This window comes from Lathyrus oleraceus, chromosome 7, assembly GCF_024323335.1.
Source record: "Lathyrus oleraceus cultivar Zhongwan6 chromosome 7, CAAS_Psat_ZW6_1.0, whole genome shotgun sequence".
NCBI classification, from domain to species: domain Eukaryota; kingdom Viridiplantae; phylum Streptophyta; class Magnoliopsida; order Fabales; family Fabaceae; genus Lathyrus; species Lathyrus oleraceus.
The window spans coordinates 305,981,200-305,994,637 of record NC_066585.1 but is presented as its reverse complement, the minus strand read 5'-3'; the positions used below and the strand labels follow the sequence as shown (position 1 = coordinate 305,994,637).

Here is a 13,438-nt window from a genome sequence, read left to right as displayed (position 1 = left end):
GGTGATATTTCCCTCTACATTGTGTACTTCATAATGTATGAACTGGTCTGTGTAATCTATCATTCTTATTCCATTTTGTTCCTGTTTCACATTATCTAAATTCTACCATTAGGGTGGTGATTATAATCATTTATCCAATTCCCAAACCTCCAAAATTTCATTATTATTCTTTTGGCATTACTGCTTTTTACTATAGTTTCTAGCAAGTATACACAAGACATTTGAAGCTTTTTGATATGTGCTATTAGTTCCACACGTCTTTACCTTTTATTTAAACCTCTTATATCCCAAACAAGCATTAAGGAACTTTGTCACCGGCTGATCCTGAGCTCCCACATATTCTCAACACTTCAAAGCCATTTTTACATCAAAGAGGATTGTTGCTCATCTTGTTTATGTTGTTCCCTGTGTTTTCTTTTCTTTGCCTTTTTGTTTCGGTCCTACTATTGTCCACTATGATTTCTCTGTATCAATTTATGGTCCAACACAATCTTCTTTATTCCCCCTTTGTATCTTTTCGGTACTTATGGTTTCTTGTTGCATGACATTCTCTATTTTTTCCATCCAAACTTGTTTACTAAGCTCTTGTTGCTTACTGCCCAATTTTACCTTCTTCTTGCATTCACATCCAACCTTTTGACAAGTTGTGCATAATGGTGGTTTCCATTCATATTCCACTTGTTGCATAGTTTTATTCCCCTTTAGGTCTTTGATGACTATATAGTCCTTCATCTCACGTGTTATGTCAACTTCAATAAGGACTTTAGCATATGAGACCCTAAGTTTTTTTTGTTGTACACTTATCAGTCATCATTGATTTCCCTATTGCACTAGCAATTTTTCTAATGCTTTTCTCCCCCCAAAACACTAATGACAATTGCGGAAACATCGCCCAAATTAGTAGGACTCCCAGTAGGTCATTTTTCAGACTAAATTCAAGTGTCCATACCTGTAAAAACATAGGTCCTCAGTATATTGTGTAAGAACTTCTAACAAGCACTTCATCTCTGTCAACTTTGTTCTAAACCTTATGATAAAACACCCTTCTTTATTGTAGTATAGTTCAGGTAGGGAAACAATGTTCTATACATTCACCATGAATTTCTTAATTGCATTCATTGACAATTCTTCTCCCAGGGTATACATTATCAACGTATTTTCCTAATATTTCAATTATGAGGTTATGTCTTGTTCATCTATTACTACTTCAACCTATCCATTCAGTATTTTCGGTGCTATATATTCTATCTCAATACCATTATATGATAATCTATTACCATTAATGACGTCCACCCAAGGTTTTAGCTGAGCTTCATCTACAGGTTCTTCTTGAGGAGTCTCCTTGAGTTCCTCCTGGGCCCCCTATTTGTATTCCTCTATCATCGGCGCCGATGTTATTGGTGTTTCTTGTCTGATATTCCTTTTGTAAGCCTGTTCTTTCCAATTGGCTTTATAATCCTTCAAATTGAACGTTAGGCGGTGATGTAAAGACTCGTACCACCGCAATAAATGTCGTTGTCGCCACTTTTTTCGGCCGTCCTCGACCACGACCTATTAGCCCCATAAGTCTTTTGACCTAGCTAAGTTTCATACAATTATAACCACCATCGATTTGGTCCATAAACATATGTTTAAGAATTTAAACCATTCCAACTCCGATTCCTCACTATTGAAACCCTAATAGCTCTCATCGGAAGTCACCATTCGCTATCGCCGAAAATCGCCTCTCTTGAACTTTGGTTGTTGCAAGTCCCAGACCACTTCATATTATACCTCATTAAAATCTCAAATTTATCGTAATGTGGTACTACTTCATCATTCACAGAACAACTATGATTTTACACTAGAATACATAGAATAAAAATGAATAAATATTTTTAATTTATTCGTTATTAAGAAAAACATATTTTTGATTGTTGATTTTTTTAAAATTGATTTTCTAATTTATATATTTACTTTTTAAAATATATTTATCGTATTAAATTTTTTTAAATACATTTATGTAATTTCTAAATGTAATAGGAGTCTTGTTTTTCTATCATTATTTTTATTTATTATTAATTAATAATTTCCCAATTTAAGTTTTTATAAACTTTTTACTTTATATATATATATATATATATATATATATATATATATATATATATATATATTACAAAGAATAACTTATCTCAATTAATTTTTAAAAAATTAAACTAAATTATAGAATTTCTCTTACCGTGTAAAAATTAAACGGGTGATGGTGATGAACCGACCGTGTAAAATTTTTTACTATGACAGTGTATAATAATTAATCTCATAATAAAATTAAAAAAATTTAATAATAATTTTTAAAATAGAGAAAAAAAATATTAAAATGGATGAAAAATCAATAAAAAGTTGTCACTTTAACATTTATATTATATATATTAAATAAATTAAAGTTCACATCTTGACTCCAATTTTTTTTTTGATGAAAAAAGAATAAAAAATTGTCACTTACACATTTATATTTTATGTATTTAATTAAATAAATTAAAGTTCACATCTTGACCCCCAAAAATAAAAAATAAAAGTTCACATCAGCACCTTAACGACGTTGAAGAAACAGTACGGGTCGACCTGACGTTGGCTCGTGATACAAGAGAAGCCACCGAGGAAGCTCCGGCAACTGTTAATGTCACCGTAGTGCCTGTTTTCCAACACTCAACCATTACTCTTCAGTTCTCTCTTTTCTTCCAAACATGCGTTCCAAAGACAGAATCGCTTACTTTTATGACGGTGCGTTCCGTTCTCTTTTTTATTCACATTCACTTTTATAGCTTCCTTTGTTTTTTTACTCAGGTTCTTATTTGGCGGAATCTAAGAGATCTTCAAAATTCATAGCTGTTTATTTTTTGCATGTTGGAACCCTAGCTTTGTTCATCTGCTTGTAAGAAATGAAAGTTGCGTTTATCACTATTTTTTTGTGTTTGTTTGGCTCTGTAGTGGTTAAATGGATTTCAGATTCCAGTTCTTGTTTGGCTGAACTGTAGGGCTTTTCATGTTTTTGGAATTTGCAATTGTGTGAAAATTAGGTCGTTGCATTTTTTGGGGATTAATTGCATTTTTTTTTACTGACAAGTGGTTTTGATCTCTCCAAATCAATTGTATGAATGATGAATAAGGTTCTCATCTATGAAGCATAGACACCACAAACATGACACCGACACTAATACGTCCAGTAATAAATTGAAAAAATGAATAAATTAGCCGAATTCATAAGTGTCGGTGTCGGTTTCGGACATGTACATTGACACTGACACACATTTTGTCAGAGGTGCTACAGAGGTTCTCATCTATTTAATACCAACACTTTAGATCGTAGCCCATAGGCATATTCGATGTCCGACACGTTCCTTCACCGACACGACACCTACCAACACTTTCAGACGTGTGTTAGTGACCTTTTTTGTTAGTGTCAGCATCTGGTGTTTGTGTCTATGTCAGTGGTTCATATTTTCTCATACTTTTCAAATGATTGAAGTCCAATTCAATTGATAAAGCTATGTCTAATTGAATGAGCTAACGGCAAATGGCATTTTGTGTTGATATGGCAGCTACTATAGATCAGTGTTGTCAAATTGCGGCCATGGTGGATTGCGGTTGCGGATTTTCAACATAGCACCATGGAAAAGCCATGGCGTTGCGGATTTTGCACTGCTGCGCCATGGCGGCCGCGACAAGTTAAATGTGCATGGCGGTATGGCAGAAATTGCGGAAATTGTGTTTTTTTTATAAAATTTTAAAATTCTTGTCTGGGTATTTTTTAGCGACCAGTAAACAGACCCAAAAGAATTATAATTTGTTTCTCTCTTTTTTTAGTTCTGTATTTATCTCTTTTTAAGTGATCTGTTTTTTATTTTATTTTCTACTTTGTGTAGTTTTAGACAATGCCCTGAAAATCAGGAAACCTTCCTAACCTCTAGGGTTGCCGGTTCAAAGAGAATATATAGATATAGTTAATGGAGATACAATCTCTACTCGCTGTATTTTTTTGCACAAAATTGATTAATGGAGGAATAACAAAGAGCCAAAGACCATCTAATGGAAAGAAGTGGCACCAAATGTTCATACCAAATAACTTAAAAAAAGATTATGTTGAAGTTAGAGAAGAAGATTAGAGATTTAATAATGTTTTATAGTTGTGTTTTATAATGTCTTTTACGAATGGAATCTTTTGAGGTACTTAAGACATGCCACATCTATTTTATTTACTTTATATATGAATTCTAGTTTCATTCATATATAATTCTGTTATCTAATTTTTATGACTTATGAATTTTGATTTTTTGGTGCTATTACTGTTTTTTGTGAGTATAAATAATGTTTTTTGTTTGTCCGCCATGCTTCCGCAATTTTCCGTTCTGCCATCCACCATATTTTGATGACGGATTTTTGGCTCACCACAATTTTCCCCAATCCGCCATAGACAACACTGCTTTAGATGGACATGACATGCCACAGAGTCGACTGTTCTGGCATCTGAGACTGTTATTACATAAAAAAAGATAGTATGGATTTCTTCTTTCAATGGGCTATGTATGCCATGTCATATGAGCCTGTTTTTAATCGTCCTCTCTCTTCCCTTATATTCTTTTTGTGGAGAGGATGGACGGGAGGAGATTGATCCATTTTCCATATAATTGGATAGAGTAATAATAATGGTCACATTTCACTGATAAGAAAAATGTGTTAACTTGATTTAAGTAATTGATGCTGCATTGACCAAAATCAGCCATCTGTCAAACTACAAAGACCAAAATTTAACCAGTTTTTAGTTATTTTGCTGTTACTATGAGGAGCTGTTCAATCTTAAGTCTTCATTAGTTTTTTCTTTTGAAGTATTTCACATACGTTGTTTGTTTGCATGTTTGTCTTGAACTCAATTACTCAAGTTTTCATGTTGCAGGTGATGCGGGCAGTGTTTACTTTGGGCCGAACCATCCCATGAAGCCTCACCGCCTTTGCATGACTCACCATCTTGTTCTCTCTTATGATCTTCATAAGAAGATGGAAATTTATGTCAGTAACAAACCTTGTCTGTTTATTTTCATTTGCATGTTTTGTATTTTTATGCCATTTTTTTTATTGTTGTGCCGGATTATGTCAATAATATTATTCTGATGATTTCTTTTTTACGCATGATGCAGCGCCCACACAAAGCTTATCCTGTTGAGCTTGCCCAGTTTCATTCCACTGATTATGTTGAGTTTTTGCACAGGATCACACCTGACACTCAGCACTTGTTCTCAGATGAACTGGCCAAATGTATGCTTTTCTCAATTTTAAATGGACATGTATATGTGATTTTAAGTATTTTTTTGTTGTTTTACATAAAATAAGATGCATTGATAAAATTTATTGCTGTTTATTATATTTTCTGTCAGAAAAAAGTAGAGACCCCGTAGTTTTCAAACTAAGGCCAAAGTTTGAGTATATATGATTCAATTTCTTTTGGCTTCTAAAAATCCGCTGCATAATTTTTCTTAGATGTTATAGTCATTAGGCTTGTGATTGGCATCTTTAAGTTTTAAACTTTAAACCAATAAAAACTCTTCCATATTGTTAGTTCTGTTCGCGTCTATAAGTTTTAAGCTTTAAACCAATGAAAACTTTCATATTGTTAGTTCTGTTGATTGCCTTCAAGGTTTTATGTTAAAAACTTTTTTATACACATTAAACTGGAAAGTAAGCGTAGTTTGCCTTTTTAGGGAGAAAATGGGGGTGGAAGTCGGGAAATTAACATTACCCTTACTTTGTATAATTGATGTCTAACTTCTCAAGTTAACATTCTCCTATCCCAATGTTTATGTGGTAATCTTACATTAGTATATTCTGTTTATTGTTTAGTTAGTAACAAGTTTGACCTTTATTGTTGATTATTTTTGTCAGATAATCTCGGAGAAGACTGCCCTGTATTTGACAACTTATTTGAATTTTGTCAGATTTATGCTGGTGGAACTATAGGTAATATGTTTATTGATGAAATTATTGGGATGTTGCAAAACATAAAGCATTAACCTTTATTTACACTAAAACATCCTAGGCTTAAATTAGGAAAAAAATCATGAAATATAAGAAAACATGCATTGAGACTGCTCTAAGATACAATGTAGACATCACAGAATTTTTTTCGTATATTGTAACACTCCTATGACTATTGAAGCTAAAACCTAGTAAGCTCTAAACATGTTACAACTTTACAAGCGAGTCCACGAGTGTTGCTGGGAAATACAACTTAGTGAATAGCTGGAATAGTTGCCAGCCAGAAGATCTGATTGGATTGTTGCATGAACAGGGCAAAGAAACTTTACTGGGATGATCATAAGTGGAAATTTCTTGGCTAGCAAAATTGTTTCCATATTCATTAAAAACAGCATTTGGAAGCTATGTGAACCACAAGAAGATTTTAGATTCTGAAAAAAGTGAAACTGAGGCTGGTGTACATCATACCCATGGATAATTCATAAATGGCATGACTCATACCGATGGATAAATCATGAACGGCTTGACTCATAAATGACATAGGGGGAATCTCTGCTGGTAAGATTCACAATGTGAGGTTGGTATAAATTATATTCACAGCCTATGCATCCTTGTATGGTTGGTGATTCATTGGTGAGAAATAAGTCACCAAAAAAGTTGTCCTATGGTGGTGAGCAGAAGGATGAACTGATCTAAGTACTTTGGAGCAGATTGCAGAAGCCGCGAGTAGGGAAGTCCACTAACAAAGAGAGAATCTCAGAAAAAATGGACTGAAATTTGTGTACAAACACAATTGGTGAGAATATGTGAATCTTGGAGATATTGACGTTGCTGCAGTAGAGTTCCAAATTTTAGAAAACTTGTACATTGGAATAATGGTGGAATAAGTCGCGATAAATGGCATCATTCTTATGCTATGTTGAAATTGTAGGTATGAAGAAAAGATAGGAATAGCGACTAAATTAAATATCTTAAAACACTTAGTTTTGTAGTTTTTATTTATATACTAATAATAGACTCATAATCCTAATTATATAAGAAAGCAAATTGGAAGTATAAGCAACTATGGTAACCAATCTTAAATATAATTTGAGATTATCTAAATTTTTAAAGATGCAATGAGGATAAAATATCATATGATTATATATTTGTCATATATTCTCACAATTATATTTGTGGTTCTCATGAATTTGGTCTTGCCTTATTTGTCATATTTATGCTGACTAACATGTACCTGCAGATGCTGCATGTCGACTGAATAACCATTTGTGTGATATTGCTATAAACTGGGCCGGTGGACTACATCATGCCAAGAAATGTGAAGCCTCTGGATTTTGCTACATCAATGACTTGGTTTTAGGGATCTTAGAGCTTCTTAAATGTCATTCCCGTGTTTTATATATTGATATAGATGTGCACCATGGAGATGGTGTAGAAGAAGCCTTCTACTTTACTGACAGGTCTGCTAGTTTCTTATATCTGATCAGATTTAGGAAAATGAACCTGTTGAGAATTTAAAGTTATCAAAACAATATTGTTATTAAATTATTGACTATATTTTGTTATAAGTATGACTAGTCTAACAAACCTTATGTTATGTTTCTTTAGAAACTATCAACTTTGACATAGGAATAGGATAGTAGCTGTATAAATCTTTTTATTCTTGCGATTCAATTTGATTAGCCTATTTACAACAAACCATGCCTTGTTCATTATCTTCAAAATGTATAATTATGTGCTGGTAGACAGTACTTTCCTTTTATTATATTTCTGGGACAATATTTTTGCTATACTGTACATTATTTTTCTCTATTTTCTTAAATGTTAAATTTTTTCATGACAGGGTGATGACTGTCAGTTTTCACAAGTATGGAGATATGTTCTTTCCAGGAACTGGTGATGCTAAGGTGAATTTCTTTATTCTGTTTGCTTGTATTTTTAGTGTGTTTTCTTGTTTTAGCTGTGGTAATCACCCTATTTCTTTCATAACATAGATGTTTCAATTATAGTTGTAATAGTTTGGGATATCACTGGCCCCCTTGTGCTTTTGCTAAATTGAATATCCTTTTTGTTTGAAACATTTTGCAAGCTATCCATAGATTGGAATGATTTGAACTGATTTTACCTTATTGAAGGAAATAGGAGAAAGAGAAGGGAAGTTTTATGCAATAAATGTCCCACTCAAGGATGGAATTGATGACTCTAGCTTCACTAGACTTTTCAAGACTGTAAGTTCAGCTCTTACGTTTCTTTTGGCCGAATTGCAACTTCAATAAGGCATTTATTGCATTATATCTGGCTTGATTGTATGTTCTCTGAACCTTTTGAATTTCTTGTACTATAGATTATTTCCAAAGTAGTTGAAACATATCAACCCGGTGCAATAGTTCTCCAGTGTGGAGCAGATTCACTTGCTGGAGATCGCTTGGGTTGCTTCAATCTCTCTATTGATGGTGCTTATTTCCCAATAAATTTCCTATTCTGGTGAAAATATTGTCATTCTGTCATAACCCTATTTCTGTTCTTCACAAATGTTGCTTCCTATTGTACAGGCCATGCTGAATGTGTTAGATTCGTGAAGAAATTTAATTTGCCCTTACTGGTGGGTTTATATCACTTTATGTTTGCCTTCCATTCACCTGTACAATGATTGAGATTTACATGAATGGATTTCTGCAACAGGTCACTGGAGGTGGGGGATACACAAAAGAAAATGTTGCTCGATGTTGGGCAGTTGAAACTGGAGTTCTTCTAGATACAGAGCTTCCAAATGGTATATTAATTTAGCCTCTTCGCGAATGTTAAATTGTGTCATGTTTTACTGAAATTTGTTTTCTTGTATGAATTAGATTAATATCCGTTATTATTATTTTTTTAAAACATAGAGATACTGCCCATGAATTATGAAGTTGTGTATTTTCTCAAAACTATCTTTGGTTTCCCATTACACTTTGGAATGATGGAGAAAACTTTACCAAATCCCCCTTGTAGGGCATATCATATGAAAGGTTGCAGTGCCTTAATGATGTAATTCCTTCACCGTAATCTCCTGCTATATCTTCCCAGAAAATGGTGACATTTTTTTTTGGTCTTAAATCCTCTTGTTCCCAATGGAAAGGGGCTTGGTAATGGGAGTTTGGTCAAGAGGTAAGGTGACACCCAGCCATGATTTGAACCCGGGTTCTCCCGAACGATACGTCCTTAAAGCTCATTAACCACTTACCACATTGACCTTACATTGATTATGATTCTAATTCCCTTCCTTTTTTCAACCTCATCGATGTTATGCTTGAAGGTTTATGTTTTGATAGGTTGTGACCTGTCATCACATGCTTCTGGGATAATCAGTTGATGGTATAGTTTAGGAGCCTCTACGGCCAAGTGATAAAAACATTCAACCCTCACCTTATAAATTTTAAAAATATTGAATTTTGGAATAAGATAGGATGGCCTATGCACTTTTCCCGCTTGAGTTGCTGGCAATTTCATGTATCTCTTTTTCCAATGAGTCGAGACAGGATTTCAAATGTAAATTTTGTCTTATTCTTTCTGAAGACAACATTTTTAACTTCACATTCTATTTTTTGCAGAGATTCCAGAGAATGATTATATCAAATATTTTGGACCAGACTTCTCATTGAAGATTCCAAATGGGCACATAGTATGTATTTCTCAATAGTCTTCAGTATACTATTTTTATTTATTTAGACTTTTCTTTAATTTTAAAATTGACTCAGGATTTAGATTTGGAATTTCTTGTCTGAATTTTGACACTTCCAATTACATTGGATATATGATCAAATACTATTACTATAATTTTAGTTTAGACTGTGCATTGTGCAGTGAAGTGTATACAGTCTCATTATTTTTCTTCTTTGAAATGATCAGGAAAATTTAAACAGCAAATCATATCTTAGCACTATAAAAATGCAAGTCTTGGAGAATCTACGCTGCATACAACATGCTCCAAGTGTGCAAATGCAAGAGGTGAGTTCTTCCTTAAAATAGGGGAGGACCCTGTAGGCATAAATTTGTTGTGGCTGTGACTTGTGATTATTTTCCAAATGGCAAGACAAACATTTTGTGGATTACTCGCAGGTCCCGCCTGACTTCTACATTCCAGATTTCAATGAAGATTTGCAGAACCCTGATGAGCGCATTGATCGTAAGGAGACAAACTATTTATTCTTCTTTATTTCCTATATTGGCATGTGCTAAACATTTGATTATTGATTTTGATAATTCTCTTTCCAGAGCACACTCAAGACAAGCACATTCAGCGGGATGATGAATATTATGAAGGTGACAACGACAATGATCATCAAACAGATCTTTGATGATGTCAACCCCCAGCTTATATGCATCCTTTTGTTGGGAGAGTGCCATCGTTTTAAGAGACAATGCTAATGGGACTAGGTAGAAATACCTAGTTGTTTCTCAAGAAAGCATTAGGGACAACCCAAGAGTTGTGTATATTTGTTAGTTCTTTTGATATTATTATTTTGTATATTCGCTGTAAACTAAATTTATATGGATTGTCTGTCCTGTTTTAACTAATGCCATATTTTGTGTAAAGTGAACATGCGCCCCAGACCTTAGCTATTCTAGATAGAAAGCATTAAGAATTTATTTGCACATTGTTGGTATTTGAATGGGAAAAGCTTTTCATTGTCTCTTATTAGGGAAGAAAGGTAGATAATTTTTAAATGCGAAGATAGGAATTTGAAAAGAAAATTAATGAAAATTAAAAGAAACATAATTTTAAATGACAGTATTCGAGAATGTTGGGATGATATTTGTCGTAGAAAATATAGTGGAAATATAATGTGGTTTGTAAGAGAATTTATCTCGTCAAAATTTTTGGTACAAATTAAATTTTTGGTAGTGTATTAGTGTATCAAAAGTTTTGAAATTTTTGGGAAGTTGCAAATGATATTGGAAATTTCAAGTTTACCTTTTTCAAAAATCGGAAATTTCAAGTTTATCTTTTTAAATTGGAAATTTCAGTGTTGTTTGTTTGAAATTTTAAACGCTAAGGATTTTGTCAAAATTTTTGGATGACTGTGAAATCAAAATACTGACATAAATAATAATTAAGAAATGTTATTTGTAACATTTAAATAAGAAATCAACAATAAATAATAATTTAAAGGATACCTATAAACTCAAATAATCCGTCTCAAATAATATTGTCACTCCAAGTGCTGTATACATAATGGTCAAAATAGCACACCCCAAGCCCAATTGGTAACGTCGAGACTATTGAACTGGCACATGTACCAGGCGTCGTTATAAACATCTGACTTGTTCGCAAAGAGTGTACATGCTACTAGATTTAGCATGTACACCCTAGTGACAACCTCATAACTCTTAGTCGCAACTAGTTCGTCGTACATTTTCCAAAGCCAAGACGTACATTGAATGAGCGCCCCGGTTGAAGGAAACTCTTATGAATGACCTCCTCAGAAACTCCAAAATCTTGTGCAACAGTCATATATGCAAGTAACAATTTAAGAACAGGAGCAGTCCAGAATCTGTCGTCAATGGGGAGATTGAACAACGATGAAACATCATCTAGAGTGATAGTCATCTTCCTAAACGGAAGATGAAATGAAGATGTTTCCTTGTGCCATCTCTCAACAAAAGCAATAAGTAGTGGAACATCGAGCATGGTGATGAAGCAGTGGGAAAAATCAAGGAACTCAAACTCACGTACAATCCGTTTCACCTTCTCTGGCATCAGAATCTTCGGGAAGTCCTTCAGCATCGACCCGTGCGATGTCACCTCCAGTGGGATACAGTCCTATAACAAACAAATTAAAAAAAACAACAATTAACTTTCATGGCACAATAATAAATAAATTAAAGTTAAACATAAAATATATATATACATCTTCCTACCATAGTTGATACGCCACATGGTCAACATACTCAATAAGCACTGATCGGTCAATGAGTCCTCCAGGGAATCCTTCATCAGTATGTATAGAGGGCTAAATCGAAGGAGTCATAACCTATATGTCAGTAGTAACAAATGGGACCAGAGCAACAACCACCTCATCATCAACCACCGCAACAACCACCTCATCATCAACCACCTCAACAACCACCTCATAAACAACCACCTTATAAACAACCATCTTATCTACAACCTCATATATGGACTCCTCAACCAATCGTACCGTCCGACATTGAGTGATACGAGGTGCGCAAAACTGACCATTCTCAGTCAACCGTTTCCGGTGTGAACCAGTTGGAACCACTCGTCCAGCCCGTATTTGGGAAGACTCGACCTCAACATCCCTTGTCTGGTTTTCCGCTCTATCTGTCGCTCTTTTTGAAATAGTGTCGTCCATGCCTCTGTATTTCACTATAAAAGAAGGAAAAAAATTATTAACTACCAAAAATTCTGAAATTTCTAGTAAAAAACAAAGTTTTTATAACTACCGGGAATTATGAAATTTCCGGGAATTTCCAGGTGATTTTGTACTAGAAAATTTTGAAATTTTCGATTAAAATATTTTCATTAATACAGGAAATTTTGAAATTTCCAGTACAAAATCACAGAAATTTAGTAACTTGCGGTAAAATACATAGTGATTTTGAAATTTTCGGTATCGTCCTAGAGAAATCAAATTTGCGTCTGACAATTGTAAATTTCGAAAATGAGTGAGTTTTTTTTTTGTAGGGCCAGTATTGTCTATTCATACGAAAGGGAGGAGGGGGGGATGCCATGTTCAAGTGGGGGGTATCAAGTTAAATGCTCGATTTGTTTATGTAGAGAGAAGAGTTGTGAGTTTTGCATGAACATGAGTAGATTAGTTAGAATGAAGTCACAAGTAAAAGGAGAGAAAAACTGTTTAAAAAGTATAAGAAAAACTATTATAAAAGATCTTGAAATCAATGAGTTTGATAATATAGTTTTGGAAAAATTACTTCATGGGTCTTATAAGTTATTTAATTGTAATAAGTTGATTCTTTAAATTTTTTGACTAAAAGTTAGTCCTTTAAGTTACCTAATGTCTACACCGTTGCCCTTTTTAAAAATTCCGTTCTAAAAATGCACAATTGGCATTAGCGTTGGTCAGGTGGCTGTAACTTTGATGACATGGTATTGTTTTTTATTTATCTTTAAGTAATGACCCAAAATCACTTTCTTATTCTTTTAAGAAAAAAGTCAGATCAAATTTTTAGTTTCATATTCATCTTCTCCCTTCTCCCATCATCTCCCATCAAATTCATCTTCTCCCTTCTACAACTTCATCTTCTCCCTTCTACAACTTCAATTACAACCTTGATCTTTCATACTCAACACCTTACACGAGCATTTGATCAAACACTTTAGGTGCAATTCTACAAAATGAAAACATATCATTAACATACACTACAAAAAAATGCGTAAATTGTGGCGGTTTAGTTATGACGTATAATT

The 13,438-nt window shown here is 33.7% G+C and overlaps 1 protein-coding gene across 3 annotated transcripts; it reads left to right on the top strand.

Annotated features, from left to right (window-relative positions):
- Positions 1-2,495: 2,495 nt before the first annotated feature.
- On the top strand, positions 2,496-10,641 carry LOC127106821 (histone deacetylase 9). Of its 3 annotated transcripts, XM_051044114.1 has the most exons (15): positions 2,539-2,760; positions 3,579-3,721; positions 4,931-5,043; positions 5,172-5,289; positions 5,914-5,988; positions 7,247-7,466; positions 7,850-7,913; positions 8,142-8,234; positions 8,351-8,459; positions 8,559-8,608; positions 8,689-8,779; positions 9,597-9,667; positions 9,895-9,993; positions 10,105-10,171; positions 10,261-10,641. In XM_051044114.1, exons 3-15 carry the CDS (start codon positions 4,969-4,971, stop codon positions 10,341-10,343), a joined length of 1,215 nt encoding a protein of 404 aa, XP_050900071.1. In that variant the 5' UTR covers positions 2,539-2,760; positions 3,579-3,721; positions 4,931-4,968; the 3' UTR covers positions 10,344-10,641. The 3 variants fall into 3 exon arrangements, with proteins under 3 accessions (XP_050900070.1, XP_050900071.1, XP_050900072.1); XM_051044113.1 differs by lacking the exon at positions 3,579-3,721 and having other exon boundaries at positions 2,496-2,760; XM_051044115.1 differs by lacking the exons at positions 2,539-2,760; positions 3,579-3,721 and adding an exon at positions 2,860-2,911.
- Positions 10,642-13,438: the final 2,797 nt, after the last annotated feature.